Below are 16,551 nucleotides of genomic sequence, written 5' to 3'. Positions count from 1 at the left end.
AAGCCTCATCCAGGCCTTTGTTACTAGTGTCTTGATTATTGCAATGCACTCCTGGCTGGTTTGTCCTGTACTATCCTCTATGTATTGGAGGTCAATGAAACTCTGCTGCCTGTGTCCTATCTTACACCATGTCCTGTCATCCATCACCAATGTGCTTGTGATCTTCTTCAGCTCCTGGTTAAGCAACACCTCAATTTTAATTGAATTCTGTTTGTTTTTAAGTGCCCATGTGGCCTCACCCTTTTCTCTCTCTCTGTAATCCCCTCCATCTCTACAACTGTCCAAGAGATCTGTGTTTCTCCCGTTCTGCTGCTAGTTTTCATCGAGCATTTTAATATCGGTGCCTCCACCAGACACTCAGAATCACAGAATCCCCACAGTACAGAAAGAGGCCATTTGGCCCATTGAGCCTGCACTGACAAAAATCCCACCCAACCCCTTTTCCCAGTAACCCCATGTACTGACCCTGTTAATCGCCCTGATGCCAATGGTCAATTTAGCATTGCCAATCAACCTAACCCACACATCTTTGGACTGCAGGAGGAATCCTGGGCACCTGGTGGAAATCCATGCAGACACGGGTAGAACTTGCAAACTCCACACAGTTACTTGAGGCCAGAACTGAACCTGGGTCCTTGGCATTGTGAGGCAGCAGTGCTAATCACTTAGCCATCATGCCGCCTGTAACATGGCCATAACAAAAAGTGAGTACCTGCCAAATTGGGCAGTAGAGTTGTCATACAGATCTTTCATAGACTCATAGGGCGGGATTTTACAACTTCGCTTGTCCCGAAAATCGGAAAATCCCACCCGAGATCGATGGACCTTTCCATTCTCCTCTCTTCCCCTGCTCTGATTTCCGTGGTAGGCAGTGCGGTAAAATTTTGGCCTCAGAGTCATACAGTTCAGAAAAGGCCCTTGGGCCCATTGAATTTGTACAGCACTATCTACCGGGCATTCTGGTAGCACAGTGGTTAGCACTGTTGCCTCACAGCGCCAGTGACCCGGGTTCGATTCCCGCCTTGGGTCCCTGCCTGTGTGGAATTTGTACATTCTCCCTGTGTCTGCATGGGTTTCCTCTGGGTGCTCCGGTTTCCTGAAAGACCTGCTGGTGCATTGACCTGAACAGGTGCCGGACTGTGGCAACTAGGGGAATTTCACAGTAATTTCATTGTAGTGTTAATGTAAGCCTTACTTGTGACTAATAAATAAACTTTAACCTTACCACTAAAATCCCATTTTCTAGCACTTGTTCCATATCCTTGAATGTTATGATATTTTAAGTGCTCATCCAATACTTTTTAAAGCTTGTAAGGTTTCCAGTCTTCACTATCACTTCTTGGACTACATTCAAATTGATTTTATTGGGCCACTACCGCAAACTCCTGGTGGCTTTGTTCACTCTCTAATCATCCTGGATTAGGTTGGTTATCCCTGCCATACCTCACAGGGAAGTCTTTTGCTGAGCTACAAGTGTTGGGATGGTGAGACTCACACAGAAGTTGCACATTTCCCATCAGCTTATCAGGATATATGAGCAGAAGATTACTGAAGTTAGTAGGGGCGTTATTTTTATGAAGACAGGGTTGCAGGGATAGGCCCTAAATCGAAACTCTGCTAATAAGACATGTTAATTAGAACATAGAACATGGAACATTACAGCACAGTACAGGCCCTTCGGCCCTCGATGTTGCGTTGACCTGTGAAACCAATCTAAAGCCCCTCTAATCAATATCATCCATATGTTTATCCAATAACCATTTGAATGCCCTTAATGTTGACGGGTCCACTACTGCTGCAGGCAGGGCATTCCACGCCCTTACTACTCTCTGAGTAAAGAACCTACCTCTAACATCTGTTCTATATCTTTCACCCCTCAATTTAAAGCTATGTCCCCTCATGTTAGCCATCACCATCCAAGGAAAAGGACTCTCACTATCCACCCTATCTAATCCTCTGATCATCTTGTATGCCTCTATTAAGTCACCTCTGAACCTTCTTCTCTCTAACGAAAACAACCTCAAGTCCCTCAGCCTTTCCTCATACGATCTTCCCACCATACCAGGCAACATCCTAGCAAATCTCCTCTGCACCCTTTCCAACACTTCCACATCTTTCCTATAATGCGGCGACCAGAACTGTATGCAATACTCCAAGTGCGGCCACACCAGAGTTTTGTACAGTTGCAGCATGACCTCCTGGCTCCGAAACTCAATCCCTCTACCAATAAAAGCTAACACACCGTACGCCTTCTTAACAACCCTATCAAACTGGGTGCCAACTTTCAGGGATCTATGCACATGGACACCCAGATCCCTCTGTTCATCCACACTACCAAGTATCTTACCATTAGCCCAGTACTCTGTATTCCTGTTAATCCTTCCAAAGTGAATCACCTCACACTTTTCCGCATTAAACTCCATTTGCCACCTCACAGCCCAGCTCTGCAGCTTATCTACGTCCCTCTGTAACCTGCCACTTCCCTCCGCACTGTCTACAACTCCACCGACTTTAGTGTCATCCGCAAATTTACGAACCCATCCTTCTACGCCCTCATCCAGGTCATTAATAAAAATGACAAACAGCAGTGGCCCCAAAACAGATCCTTGCGGTACACCACTAGTAACTGAACTCCAGGATGAATATTTCCCATCAACCTCTGGTTTCTTACAGCTAGCCAATTCCTGATCCAAACCATTAAATCACCCTCAATCCCATGTGTCCATATTTTCTGCAAAAGCTTACCATGGGGAACCTTATCAAACGCTTTGCTGAAATCCATATACACCACATCAACCGCTTTACCCTCATCCACCTCTTTGGTCATCTTCTCAAAGAACTCAATAAGGTTTGTGAGGCACGACCTACCCTTCACAAAACCGTGCTGACTATCCCTAATCAAATTATTCCTTTCCAGATGATTATAAATCCTATCTCTTATAATCCTTTCCAAAACTTTGCCCACAACAGAAGTAAGGCTCACCGGTCTATAATTACCAGGGTTGTCCCTACTCCCCTTCTTGAACAAGGGGACAACAGTTGCTATCCTCCAGTCTTCTGGCACTGTTCCTGTAGACAATGACGACACAAAGATCAAAGCCAAAGGCTCTGCAATCTCCTCTCTAGCCTCCCAAAGAATCCTAGGATAAATCCCATCCAGCCCAGGGGACTTATCTATTTTTACCCTTTCCAGAATTGCTAACACCTCCTCCTTATCAACCTCAATCCCGTCCAGTCCAACAGCCTGCATCTCAGTACTCCCCTCGACAACACTGTCCCTCTCCTGTGTGAATACCGATGAAAAATATTCATTTAGTGCCTCTCCTATCTCTTCAGACTCCACGCACAACTTCCCACTACTGACCTTGACTGGCCCTAATCCTTCCCTAGTCATTCTTTTACTCCTGACATACCTATAGAAAGCTTTAGGGTTTTCCTTGATCCTACCTGCCAAAGACTTCTCATGTCCCCTCCTGGCTCTTCTTAACTCTTTCTTTAGGTCCTTCCTGCCTAACTTGTAACTCTCAAGCGCCCTAACTGAGCCTTCATGTCTCATCTTAACATAAGTCTCCTTCTTCCTCTTCACAAGAGATTCAACCTCCTTAGTAAACCACGGTTCCCTCACACGTCTGCTTCCTCCCTGCCTGACAGGTACATATTTATCGAGGACACGTAGTAGCTGTTCCTTGAACAAGCTCCACATTACAATTGTGCCCATCCCCTGCAGTTTCCTTCCCCAACCTATGCCACCTAAATCTCACCTAATCGCATCATAATTTCCTTTCCCCCAGCTATAACACTTGCCGTTTGGTATATACCTATCCCTTTCCATTGCTAAGGTCAACGTAATCGAATTGTGGTCACTATCACCAAAGTGCTCACCTACTCAAAGCTAACACCTGGCCTGGTTCATTCCCCAGTACCAAATCCAATGTGGCCTCGCCTCTTGTTGGTCTATCTACATACTGCGTCAGGAAGCCTTCTGCACACATTGGACAAAAACTGACCCCTCTAAAGTACTCGAACTATAGCGTTTCCAGTCAATATTTGTAAAGTTAAAGTCCCCCAGAACAACTACCCTGTTACTTTCACTCCTATCCAGAATCATCTTTGCAATCTTTTCCTCTTCATCTCTGAAACTTTTCGGAGGTCTATAAAAAACTCCCAACAGGGTGACCTCTCCTTTCCTGTTTCTAACCTCAGCCCAAACTACCTCAGTAGACGAGTCCTCATCAAAAGTCCTTTCTGCCACCGTAATACTGTCCTTGACCAACAATGCCACACCTCCCCCTCTTTTACCACCTTCCCCGCACTTACTGAAACATCTAAACCCTGGAACCTGCAACAACCATTCCTGTCCCTGCTCTATCCATGTCTCCGAGATGGCCACAACATCGAAATCCCAGGTACCAACCCATGCTGCAAGCTCACCCACCTTATTCCGGATGCTCCTGGCGTTGAAGTATACACACTTCAAACCACCTTCCTGCCTGCCAGTACACTCCTGTGACTCTGAAACCTCATCCGTGACCTCACTACTCTCAACCTCCCGTACACCGGAGCTACAATTCAGGTACCCACCCCCCTGCTGAATTAGTTTAAACCCTCCCGAAGAGCATTAGCAATTAGGGAAGAGCATTAATCTCAAGGTCTAGAATGAGGATGTCATGGCTGAAATTCTCTGACCTCGTATGCCCAGTCACTGCTTCCAGGAGAATGGAGAATTTGGTACTCAGCCAGATCTCCACTCATAGCAGGGGGACTGGACGAGGTTGGAGAATTCCTCACAATATTAGCTCTAAATTACTGAATATCGTCATTTCAAGCTGCCTGGAGATGCTAAATTAGACACCTAGATTTGGGGCAGCACAATGGTTAGCACTGCTGCCTCACAGCACCAGGTTCAATTCCGGCCTCGGGTGGTTGTCTGTGTGGATTTTGCACTTTTTCTTGTGTCTGCTTGGGTTTTCTCCAGGTGCTCCAGTTTCCTCCCACAGTCCAAAGGTGTGTGGATTTGGTTGATTGACTCAGTATGGGGTGCTTAGTATGGAGGGTACATACGTGGATTATGGGGATAGGACCTGGGTGGGATTGTTGTGGGTGCAGGCTCAATGGGCCAAATGGCCACCTTCGGCACAGTAGGGATTCTGTGATTCTGCCACTCCAGTGCCAATTTGAAACAATGAGCTGCATATGTGAGCTTCTTGTACTCAACTCCACAGAGGCGTGGACTGCCCTGCCTAGCCCACAGCGATACAGGTCTGAGGAGTCAGAGTGTACAGCTTCTCAGAGGAAGCATTCAATGTCCTGGTGGAGGAGGACAAGAGCAGGAATGATGTCAAAGAGTCACCATCCAACCCTTTCGCATTCTCTGCTGCAGGAGCTGGTGATGATCTGTCTCAGAGCTACACTTCATTCCTTGCCCAGTACAGAGAAAACCCAAACAAGAAGCCAAAGTTTTTCCCCTTACAACCTCTGACAAGTGTTTGATTTGATGGACCAATAAAGCACTTTTTAAATGAAGCTCTCAGAGAATCCCTGGAATAAATTAAATAATAATGTTGATGAATTTTTGATAATGTGCCTGGAAAGGCTGTATTAAAAACAGAAAATGCTGAAAATCATAGAATCCTACAGTGCAGAAGGAGGCCATTTGGCCCATTGCGTCTGCACTGACCAATATCCCATCCAGGCCCTATACCCATAATCCCATACATTTACCCTAGTTAGTCCCCTGACACTAAGGGAGAATTTGGCACGGCCAATCTACCTAATCTGCACATCTTTGGACTGTGGGAGGAAATCAAAGCACCTGGAGGAAACCCACGCAGACATGGGGAGAACGTGCAGACCCCACACAGACAGTCACCAAAGCTTGGAATCGAACCCGGGTCCCTGGTGTTGTGAGGCAGCAGTGCTAACAACTGTGCCACCATGCCGCCCCGTGGAAAAAAATCTGGAATTAACTGATGATCATGAAGCCACTTTCAATTGCTGGAAAAACCCATCTGGTTCACCAACGTCCCCAAGAGAAGGAAATCTGCCATCCCTACGTGGTCTGGCCTCAATACGCAACAGAATATTTTTCATGAAACATGGGGACAGCTATCATAGTTGACTGAATGAACAACTGAAATGAAGAAAATTAACATTGTTTGCGGTGCATTTTTCTTAAACCCAATTTCTAATCAACATTTATTTCACGACAGTTTTTGAGCTCCCCAAATGATAAGATGTAGCAGCAAAGACATAGAGACACAATCCAAATAGGAGATCAGTTCTGATGATGTCACATTTATTATGTTTCAGAATATTTCAGCATGACAAAATTCTGTTTACAACAAGCGATTAGAAATCTCTCATGCGTCTGAAAGATCCGATAGTTGAGTTGTAGCCGCCCCAGTCGCTGAATCTCCTGTATTCACCGGGTCTCATGAAGTATTGTTGGCCTCTGTAGTTGGGATGTTCATAGAAGATCCAATAACCGTCCATCACATGGCAGGAGTGAATGTCATGGTAACGGAAACGATCATAGACAGAGGGACAGTCTTCCATGAATTCCATCATCTGTCCCCCAAAGTTAGGCCTCTCGTAAATCCTCATTCTGTAGTTTCCACCTCGGTACTGGAATAGAAATAAATGAAACATGTGGGAGGCAGGAGTAAATATATCTTCACAACGCTCAAGAATGTTATTGCAAAGGGCTTTAAAAAAATAATATCAGGAAACTCATTTGTAATTTTGATGAAAATTCTCCATCCAAAGTATTAACCAAGTTTAAAAATAAAAATACTGCGGAAATCGCAAATGTGGAATAAAAACAGAAAATGCTGGAAAGCCTCAAGAGTCTGGCAGCATCTGTGAAGAGAGAAACGTATTGAACCCAATATGCCTCTTCTTTGGAGCTCCTAAACATTAACTCTGTTCCTCTCTCCATAGGTGTTGTCAAACCTGCTGAATGTTTACAGCACTTTCTGCTTTTATTCATCAGCAACTTCTGCTTGGCATGTTGACAGACCTAGTATGTATTGCCACCATTTTTGTTTGGTTATCAGATGCTCGCCATCACAATTTTAAGGTTACATCAATATAGTCAAACATTCAATGAAAGTTTTTAAAAATTCATTCATGGGACGTGGGTGTGGCTGGCTGGCTAGCATTTATTACCTATCCCTAGTTACCTTTAGAGGGCTGTTGAGAGTCAACCACATTGCTGTGGCTCTGGAGTCACATGTAGGCCAGACTGGGTAAGGACAGCAGATTTCTTTCCCTAAAGGACATTAATGAATCTGATGGATTTTTCCAACAATCAACAATGGTTTCATGGTCATCAGTGGATTCTTAATTCCAGATATTTTTTATTGATTTCAAATTCAGTCATCTGCCCTGGCAGGATTCGAACCCGGATCCCCAGAACATTAGCGGAATTTTTGGATTAATAGTCCTTTGATGATACCACTAGGCCATCACCTCCCCTATTATTACTGCTAGTAAGTTATACTGTTATTAACAAAGAAAAAAGAACAAAGAAAATTACAGCACAGGACAGGCCTTTCGGCCCTCCAAGCCTGCACCAACTATGCTGCCCGACTGAACTAAAACCCCCATCTCTTCTGAGGACCATATCCCTCTATTCCCATCCTATTTATGTATTTGTCAAGACGCCCCTTAAAAGTCACTACCGTATCCGGTTCCACTACCTCCCCCGGCAATGAGTTCCAGGCACCCACCACTCTCTGTGTAAAAAATCTGCCTCGTACATCTCCTTTAAACCTTGCCCCTCGCACCTTAAACCTGTGCCCCCTAGTAATTGACTCTTCCACCCTGGGAAAAAGCTTCTGACTATCCACTCTGCCCATACCCCTCATAACCTGGTAGACTTCTATCAGGTCGCTCCTCAACCTCCGTCGTTCCAGTGAGAACAAACCAAGTTTCTCCAAGCTCTCCTCATAGCTGATGTCCTCCATACCAGGCAACATCCTGGTAAATCTTTTCTGTACCCTTTCCAAAGCCTCCACATCCTTCTGGTACTGTGGCGACCAGAATTGAACATTATATTCCAAGTGCGGCCTAACTAAGGTTCTATAAAGCTGCAACATGACTTGCCAATTTTTTAACTCAATGCCCTGGCTGATGCAGGCAAGCATGCCGTATGCCTTCTTGACATCTTCTCCACCTGCATCGCCACTTTCAGTGACCTATGTACCTGTACACCCGGATCCCTTTGTCTATCAATACTCTTAAGGGTTTTGCCATTTACTGTATATTTCCTATCTGTATTAGACCTTCCAAAATGCACAACCTCACATTTGTCCGGATTAAACTCCATCTGCCATCTCTCTGCCCAAGTCTCCAACCGATCTATATCCTGCTGTATCCTCTGAACATTCTCATCGCTATCCACAAATCCACCAACCTTTGTGTCGTCCGCAAACTTACTAATCGAACCAGTTATCTTTTCCTCCAAATCATTTATACATATTACAAACAGCAAACGTCCCAGCACTGATCCCTGAGGAATGCCACTTGTCACAGCCCTCCATTCAGAAACGCACCCTTCCACTGCTACCCTCTGTCTTCTTTGACCGAGCCAGTTTTGGATCCAATTTGCAAGCTCACCTCTGATCCCATGCGACTTCACCTTCTGCACCAGTCTGCCATGAGGGACCTTGTCAAAGGCCTTACTGAAGTCCATGTAGACAACATCCACTGCCCTATGCTCATCAATCATGTTCGTCACTTCCTCGAAAAACTCGATCGAGTTCATGAGACACAACCTCCCCTTCACAAAACCATGTTGCCTCTCACTAATACGCTCATTTAGTTCCAAGTGGGAATAAATCCTGTCTCGAAGAATCCTGTCCAATAATTTCCCTACCACTGAGGTAAGGCTCACCGGCCTGTAATTACCTGGATTATTCTTGCTACCCTTCTTAAACAAAGGAACAACATTGGCTATTCTCCAATCCTCTGGGACCTCCCTTGTAAGAGTTTTAACAACACCAGGTTAAAGTCCAACAGGTTTATTTGGTAGCAAATGCCATTAACTTTCGGAGCGCTGCTCCTTCGTCAGATGGAGTGGATATCTGCTCTCAAACAGGGCATACAGAGACACAAAATCAAGGTACAGAATACTGATTAGAATGCGAATCTCTACAGCCAACCAGGTCTTAAAGATACAGACAATGTGAGTGGAGGGAGCACTAAGCACAGGTTAAAGAGGTGTGTATTGTCTCCAAACAGGACAGCCAGTGAGATTCTGCAAGTCCAGGAGGCAAGCTGTGGGGGTTACTGATAGTGTGACATAAACCCAAGATCCCGGTTTAGGCCGTCTTCATGTGTGCAGAACTTGGCTATCAGTTTCTGCTCAGCGACTCTGCGCTGTCGTGTGTCGTGAAGGCCGCCTTGGAGAACGCTTACCCGAAGATCAGAGGCTGAATGCCCATGACCGCGGAAGTGCTCCCCCACAGGAAGAGAACAGTCTTGCCTGGTGATTGTTGAGCGATGTTCATTCATCCGTTGTTGTAGCGTCTGCATGGTTTCCCCAATGTATCATGCCTCGGGACATCCTTTCCTGCAGCGTATCAGGTAGACAACGTTGGCCAAGTTGCAAGAGTAGGTACCGTGTACCTGGTAGACGGTGTTCTCACGTGAGATGATGGCATCTGTGTCGATGATCCGGCATGTCTTGCAGCGGTTGCTGTGGCAGTGTTGTGTGGTGTCATGGTCACTGTTCTCCTGAAGGCTGGGTAGTTTGCTGCGGACAATGGTCTGTTTGAGGTTGTGCGGTTGTTTGAAGGCAAGAAGTGGGGGTGTGGGGATGGCTTTGGCGAGATGTTCGTCTTCATCAATGACATGTTGAAGGCTCCGGAGGAGATGCCGTAGCTTCTCCGCTCCGGGGAAGCACTGGACGACGAAGGGTACTCTGTCCATCGTGGCCTCCCTTACCTCCCTTGTACCTCACCGTACCTCCCTTGTAGCCAGTGAGGATACAAAGATTTCTCTCAAGGCCCCAGCAATTTCCTCCCTTGCCTCTCTCAGTATTCTGGGGTATATCCCATGAGGCCCTGGAGACTTGTCTACTTTAATGTTTCTCAAGAACCCCAATACCTCCCCCTTTTTGATCTCAACATGACTCAAACTATCTACACATCGTTTGCCAAACTCATCATCCACCAAGTCCTTCTCTTTGGTGAATACTGATGCAAAGTACTCATTTAATACCTCACCCATTTCCTCTGGCTCCACGCATAGATTCCCTCCCTTGTCCTTGAGTGGGCCAACCCTCTCCCTGGCTACCCTCTTGCTCTTTATACATGTATAAAAAGCCTTAGGATTTTCCTTAATCCTGCTGGTCAATGCTTTTTTGTGACCCCTTTTAGCCCTCATTCCTTGCTGATGTTTCTTTCTACTTTCCTTGTATTCCACACTTGCTTCGTGTGTTCCCAGCCTCCTAGCCTTGACAAATGCTTCCTTTTCTTCTTTGACTAGGCTCACAATATCTCTCATTATCCAAGGTTCCCAAAACTTGCCATACTTATCCTTCATCCTTACAGTAATGTGCCGGTCCTGAATCCCTATCAACTTACACTTGAAAGCCTCCCACATGCCAGATGTTGATTTGCCCTCAAACATCTGCCCCCAATCCACATTCTTCAGTTCCTGCCTAATATTGTTGTAGTAAGAAGTTTAACAACACCAGGTTAAAGTCCAACAGGTTTATTTGCTACCAAATAAACCTGTTGGACTTTAACCTGCTGTTGTTAAACTTCTTACTGTGTTTACCCCAGTCCAACGCCAGCATCTCCACATCATAATATTGTTGTAATCAGCCTTCCCCCAATTTAGCACCTTAACTTGAGGACTACCCTTATCTTTATCCATCAGCTTAAAGCTGACTGATTTGTGATTACTGTTCCCGAACTGCTCCCCGACTGAAACATCAACCACCTAGCTGGGCTAAAATGGAAATAGGTGAGGTATTAAATGAATACTTTGCGTCAGTATTCACCAAAGAGAAGGACTTGGTGGATGATGAGTCTGGGAAAGGATGTGTAAAATTACTGTTAAAAAATATGAGCCAGAGCCAATCCAGACTGCCCTGGGGAATGGAAAAGGAAAGCTGAATCTCTGAACATTGATTTGCATTCAGCAAAAAACTTGCATTTTTTGGGAAGTTCGGGAAAGGAGTGGTTCATTGAGACCCTGCAGCTCATTCTGCCACCATTCCATGAGATCCCAGCTGATTTATGACCCAAATCCATATACTCATCGAGTCATGGAATAACTCTTCGGCCCAACTTGTCCATGCTGCCCATTTTTTTAAAAAACCCCTAAACTAATCCCAATTGCCCGCATTTGGCCCATATCCCTCTATATCCATCTTACCCATGTAATTATCAAATGCTTTTTAAAAGACAAAATTGTACCTGCCTCCACTACTCCCTCTGGCAGCTTGTTCCAGACACTCACCACCCTCTGTGTGAAAAAATTGCCCCTCTGGACACTTTTGTATCTCTCCACTCTCACCTTAAACCTATGCCTCTAGTTTTAGACTCCCCTACCTTTGGGAAAAGATATTGACTATCTAGCTGATCTGTGCCCCTCATTGTTTTATAGACCTCTATAAGATCATAGAATCATAGAAACCCTACAGTACAGAAAGAGGCCATTCGGCCCATCGAGTCTGCACCGACCACAATCCCACCCAGGCCCTAGCCCCATATCCCTACATATTTACCCACTAATCCCTCTAACCTACACATCTCAGGACACTAAGGGCAATTTTTAGCATGGCCAATCAACCTAACCCGCACATCTTTGGACTGTGGGAGGAAACCGGAGCACCCGGAGGAAACCCACGCAGACACGAGGAGAATGTGCAAACTCCACACAGACAGTGACCCAAGCTGGGAATCGAACCCAGGTCCCTGGAGCTGTGAAGCAGCAGTGCTAACCACTGTGCTACCGTGCCGCCCTCAGCCTCCTACGCTTCAGAGAAAAAAGTCCCAGTCTATTCAACGTCTCCTCATAACTCAATCCATCAAGTCCCGGTAGCATCCTAGTAAATCTTTTCTGCACTCTTTCTAGTTTAATAATATCCTTTCTATAATAGGGTGACCCGAATTGCACACAATATTCCAAGTGTGGCCTTACCAATGTCTTGTACAACTTCAACAAGACATTCCAACTCCAGTATTCAAGACATTTCAACTCCTGTATCCAAGATATGGCGAGTATTTCAGGTTAGGTGGATTGGCCAGGTTAAATGATCCCTTAGTGTCCCATCTGGTTCATTGATGTCCTTTAGGGAAGGAAATCTGCCGTCCTTACCTGGTCTGGCTGCATGTGACTCCAGAGGCACAGCAATATGGTTGACTCTCAACTGCCCTCTGAACAAGGGAAGTAGGGATGGGCAATAAATGCTGGCCAGCCAGTGATGCCCATGTGATGCCCATGTCCCACGAATGAATAAAACAAGATGTTACAGTCAGGGGGATTACCGGGGTTAATGCATTGTGTTACAGAGATAGAGAGGGAGTGGGCTTGGCTAAGATGTTCTTTTGGAGAGTCAGTGCAGACTTGATGGGCTGAATGTCCTCCTTCTGCACTGTAGGGATTCTATGCTTCTATGATTCTAAGAGGGATTATTTGACCAGCCTTAAAAGCATCACCCAGAAAATCTGGGGACTCCTTCCCATGCCACATTCCCAGCATGTCCACTACGACTCTCACCAACCTTTACAGATGCACCATCGAAAGCATCCTTTCTGGATGTATCACAGCTCGGTATGGCTCCTGCTCTGACCAAGACCACAAAAAAACTGCAAAGGTTCATGAACGAAGCCCAGTCCATAACACAAAACAGCCTCCCATCCATTGACACTGTTTACACTTCCCGCTGCCTCGGAAAAGCAGCCAGCATAATCAAAGACCCCCATGCATCCCAGACATACTCTGTTCCACATTTTTCCATCAGGAAAAAGATACAAAAGTCTGAGCTCATATTCCAACCGACTCAAGAACAACTTCCTCCCTGACTTTTGAATGGACCTACCTTATATTAAGTTGATTTTTCTCTATACCCTAGCTATGACTGTAACACTATATTCTGCACCCTCTCCTTTCCTTCTCTATGAATGGTATGCTTTGTCCGTATAGCGTGCAAAAAATAATAGTTTTCAGTGAATACTAATGTGGCAATAATAAATCAAATCAAATCAAATAAGTGGTATCAGCTACATCTATGAATATGTTTGGTTGCTGAACATTTTCTGCACCAATCCAGAACTTAGGGACTCTTTCATTCTATTTTTGCTCAGGCATATTTGATTGGACATTTGCTCAGAGATTGTCTTGGCTGGTCCCTGTAATTTCTATAGAAGATTAATGGAAATCTACCCTTGCCCCAACTGGTGTATCCAATTTTCCAATCCAGACAGCCTTGAGGATAAGCCTGCATGCTGCATGCTGCACTGTAGTCCCACAGTTGCAGCTACAAGTTAGATGTAGCATTAACATTTGGATTAATAATTTTTGATTGATTAAATAAACAATAGATAAACAGACAATTACAAATGAAAACCACTCTGTCTAGAAAGGCATTAACGCCTCTAAGATCCATAAATGTACTACTCACGTGTGGGTAGGAGCGACATGACCTGATGTTGTCATTGAATCCCATCCAGCGCTGGTAGTCAGGATATTCTCCCCTGCTCAGAACATACTGGTATCCCATGTAATTGGGTCTCTCATACATCACCCACCAGTCACTCTCCACACGGATGGAGTTACAGCGACTGAAGTAAGGGGACAGGTCGGCACAGTCAGTGCTGCACTCATAGTGCCGACCCTGGAAGTTCCTGTCCTCGTAAAAGATAATCTGTGGGGAAAGAAAATGTAGGAAACTATATGTATATCCCAATGAATTATTAATGATGTGAAAAGTATGAGAGTTGACCTTACCTTTCCCATGTTGAGCTCACAGTTGGAAAAGCAAGAGACTGAACATATTATCGCTCTGGACGTTCAGTATTTATATTTCGAGAGGCCATTGCAGAGACAACCTTTGTTATTTTAAACAATCTCAAGCACACATCAGCAAAAACAGACCAAGAATTAAAATGTGTCAGAGAATACACCATTATTCAGAGCAGCGGATTGCTATTGGTTCCTCTTGTTTTGCTTTCATTTCATTTTGATTGTCCTGTGGTTAAAAAAAGCAAACAAAGAATGAGAGACCATAGCTATTCTCAAAGTGCAATACAAAAACTTTGAACTGTGAACTCTGCTGAGCTGTCCTAACACAGATGTCACCGCTTTGTGTATGATTTATTTTGCATTCAGGTATAAAACAGGTGAATGCTTGTCACTTTGACATTTATACAACTACATTGCTGTGTTGGAGCTGCATAATCAGCAGGTTATTTAACTAGAACTGATCATCACCTCTTTCAAATTCTCCACTCGCTCAGATTTTTCACCTCTTTTTTATTCTTTCATGGGATGTGGGCATCGCTGGCAAGGCCAGCATTTGTTGCCCATCCCTAACCACCCTTGAACTGAATGGCTTGTTCTCCATTTTCGAGGGTAGTTGACAGTTGTTGTGAGCCTGGAGTCACATTTAGAGCAGAATGGGTAAGGACCGCATCTTTCCTTCCCTGAGGCCATAAGCTTTTAAAAAATGTATCTTTATTAATTCATAATCAGTGAATTAACTGATAATTATAATTGCAAAGACTGGGTTAGCACTTTGCTAAAATTGCAACAGATTCCAATTCTGATAAAGAACACTGCATTCTATCAAATCTTAATCCAAAAAGGTTAAAGCTTTTGTATCACATATCTTCTCTTTAATTAAAAGACAACTTAGAATCATAGAATCCCTGCAGTGCAGAAGGAGACCATTTGGCCCATCGAGCCTGCACCAACAACAACTCCACCCAGGTCCTATCCCCACAACCCCATGAATTTACGTTGCTAATCCCTCTGACACTATAGAACATTTTTGCATGGCCAATCAACCTAACCTGCACATCTTTGGAGTGTGGGAGGAAACTGGGGCACCCAGAGGAAACCCACGCAGACATGGGGAGAACATGCAAACTCCACACAGTCACCCAAGGCCAGAATCGAACCCGGGTCCCTGGTACTGTGAGGCAGCAGTGCGAACCACTGTGCTGTTTTGAATTTGAAATTGGTAAGCATACTGTCACAGACAGGAAAGTGTTTAATTTAAACATCCCTGATTTCTCCTATCACCATCCATCTATAAACAGAAAGGTAATTGTTATTGCTCCCTTTACCAGCCCATCAGTTTTGGTGTAATCTAATTCTCTATTAATAACCCCACAGCAAACTCGAGACAGAATGAACTAAAAGTGTTAATTTATTTGCACACACTCAAGTGCAAGAAGGAAAGGAGTAATTTAGCCTCATTTACATTCATACGATAAAGGTGGGATAGGGAATAGAGGTACGGGGCAAACATCACAGACAAAATAAGAATTATTGTTTCATCTGAGTCCAGCATCAAGAATCAAAGTCTAAGGGTGTATTTTTTCACAGAGTCAGCAGGTTGATGACAGATGCTGGATAATCCACTTTTCCGGGGGAGATGATTTTCATCATTAGATGGGTCCATGGGAATGAATTAGTCTTGTCGGGCCTGGTAGAGAAGTTCTAAAATCCCAGTAGAAAACAGTGTAGTTGGGGAAACAAAAACCAAGACAGAGCCTCTTTTCTGCTGCCTGGAAAATGACAATCTGCCTTTTCCACCTCGACAAGGCAATATTCCAGGTTCTAGCAGCTTGGGGAGAGTTTCATTTAACATGACTCTAACAGCCTTTGGTTTTGATCAAGGATGTATATTCCTGATCTGAATTGTTGAGATCATTAATATCTCAATGCTTAATAAGTTCAACAAAAGTTATTTTGTCCTTGCAGACAGATCATCTGAGGCCTGGCCTTAGAAACATAAAGGCCTTTCTGTAAATCCTGGGGATTTGATCTGTGCAGTTACAGTGGCATTAGAGCCTCTTTAGAGAAAACAAATTCTCTCCCTGCCCCACCTCCCTCTTCTAGCATTATTCCATACTCTGTATGATCTCTCTTCATGCTGCCAGTCATGTCATAGCCAATAGAAATGTGTACTAGTCCACTCATGTCTGGATACCACTGATCTGTGCAGAAGCCTTTAAACCAGTAAAAATGTTGGGCAGGATTTATTGGAAATGAGGAGGGTCTTATCAACTGATAGGAGAACAAATGAAGCCCCACATTGCCTGTTTTAGGGAAGGCCCACCAATTTAGTTGTCACTCAGGCACTTATAATTTTGGTCTCCTTATCTAAAGAAGGATAAACTTGCCATAGAAAAAATATAGTGGAGATTCGTTGGATTCACTGGAAGGGTGGAATTGTTTTATGAGGAGAGATTGAAGATTCTAGAGTTCAGAAGAAAGTCTGGGATATAGAAAGAATGAGAGATGATCTCACTGAAATTTACAAAATTCTCCAAGGGCGCAACAGAGTAGTTGGAGAAAGGACATTTC

The 16,551-nt window shown here is 44.5% G+C and overlaps 1 protein-coding gene across 3 annotated transcripts; it reads right to left on the bottom strand.

Annotated features, from left to right (window-relative positions):
* Positions 1-6,348: 6,348 nt before the first annotated feature.
* LOC144503812 (gamma-crystallin S-1-like) lies at positions 6,349-13,974 on the bottom strand. Of its 3 annotated transcripts, none has more exons than XM_078228730.1 (3): positions 13,966-13,974; positions 13,633-13,882; positions 6,349-6,617 (listed from the first exon to the last, which is right to left on the bottom strand). In XM_078228730.1, the coding sequence occupies exons 1-3, from the start codon at positions 13,972-13,974 to the stop codon at positions 6,349-6,351; spliced, it is 528 nt and encodes a 175-aa protein (XP_078084856.1). The 3 variants fall into 3 exon arrangements, with proteins under 3 accessions (XP_078084856.1, XP_078084857.1, XP_078084855.1); XM_078228731.1 differs by having other exon boundaries at positions 13,636-13,882; XM_078228729.1 differs by having other exon boundaries at positions 6,349-6,624; positions 13,640-13,882.
* Positions 13,975-16,551: the final 2,577 nt, after the last annotated feature.

The sequence above is a fragment of the Mustelus asterias genome, chromosome 14 (genome assembly GCF_964213995.1).
Source record: "Mustelus asterias chromosome 14, sMusAst1.hap1.1, whole genome shotgun sequence".
NCBI classification, from domain to species: domain Eukaryota; kingdom Metazoa; phylum Chordata; class Chondrichthyes; order Carcharhiniformes; family Triakidae; genus Mustelus; species Mustelus asterias.
The sequence above is the reverse complement of the archived record's forward strand: the minus strand, read 5'-3'. Positions and strand labels throughout refer to the sequence as shown.

What these genes read in the sequence shown, in the direction of transcription:
- LOC144503812 (XM_078228730.1), bottom strand. An exon ending in CTCCTACCCACACGTGAGTA is followed by an intron (nt 6,618 to 13,632) that starts GTACATTTATGG and finishes TCCAGTACCGAG; the next exon opens with GTGGAAACTACAGAATGAGG.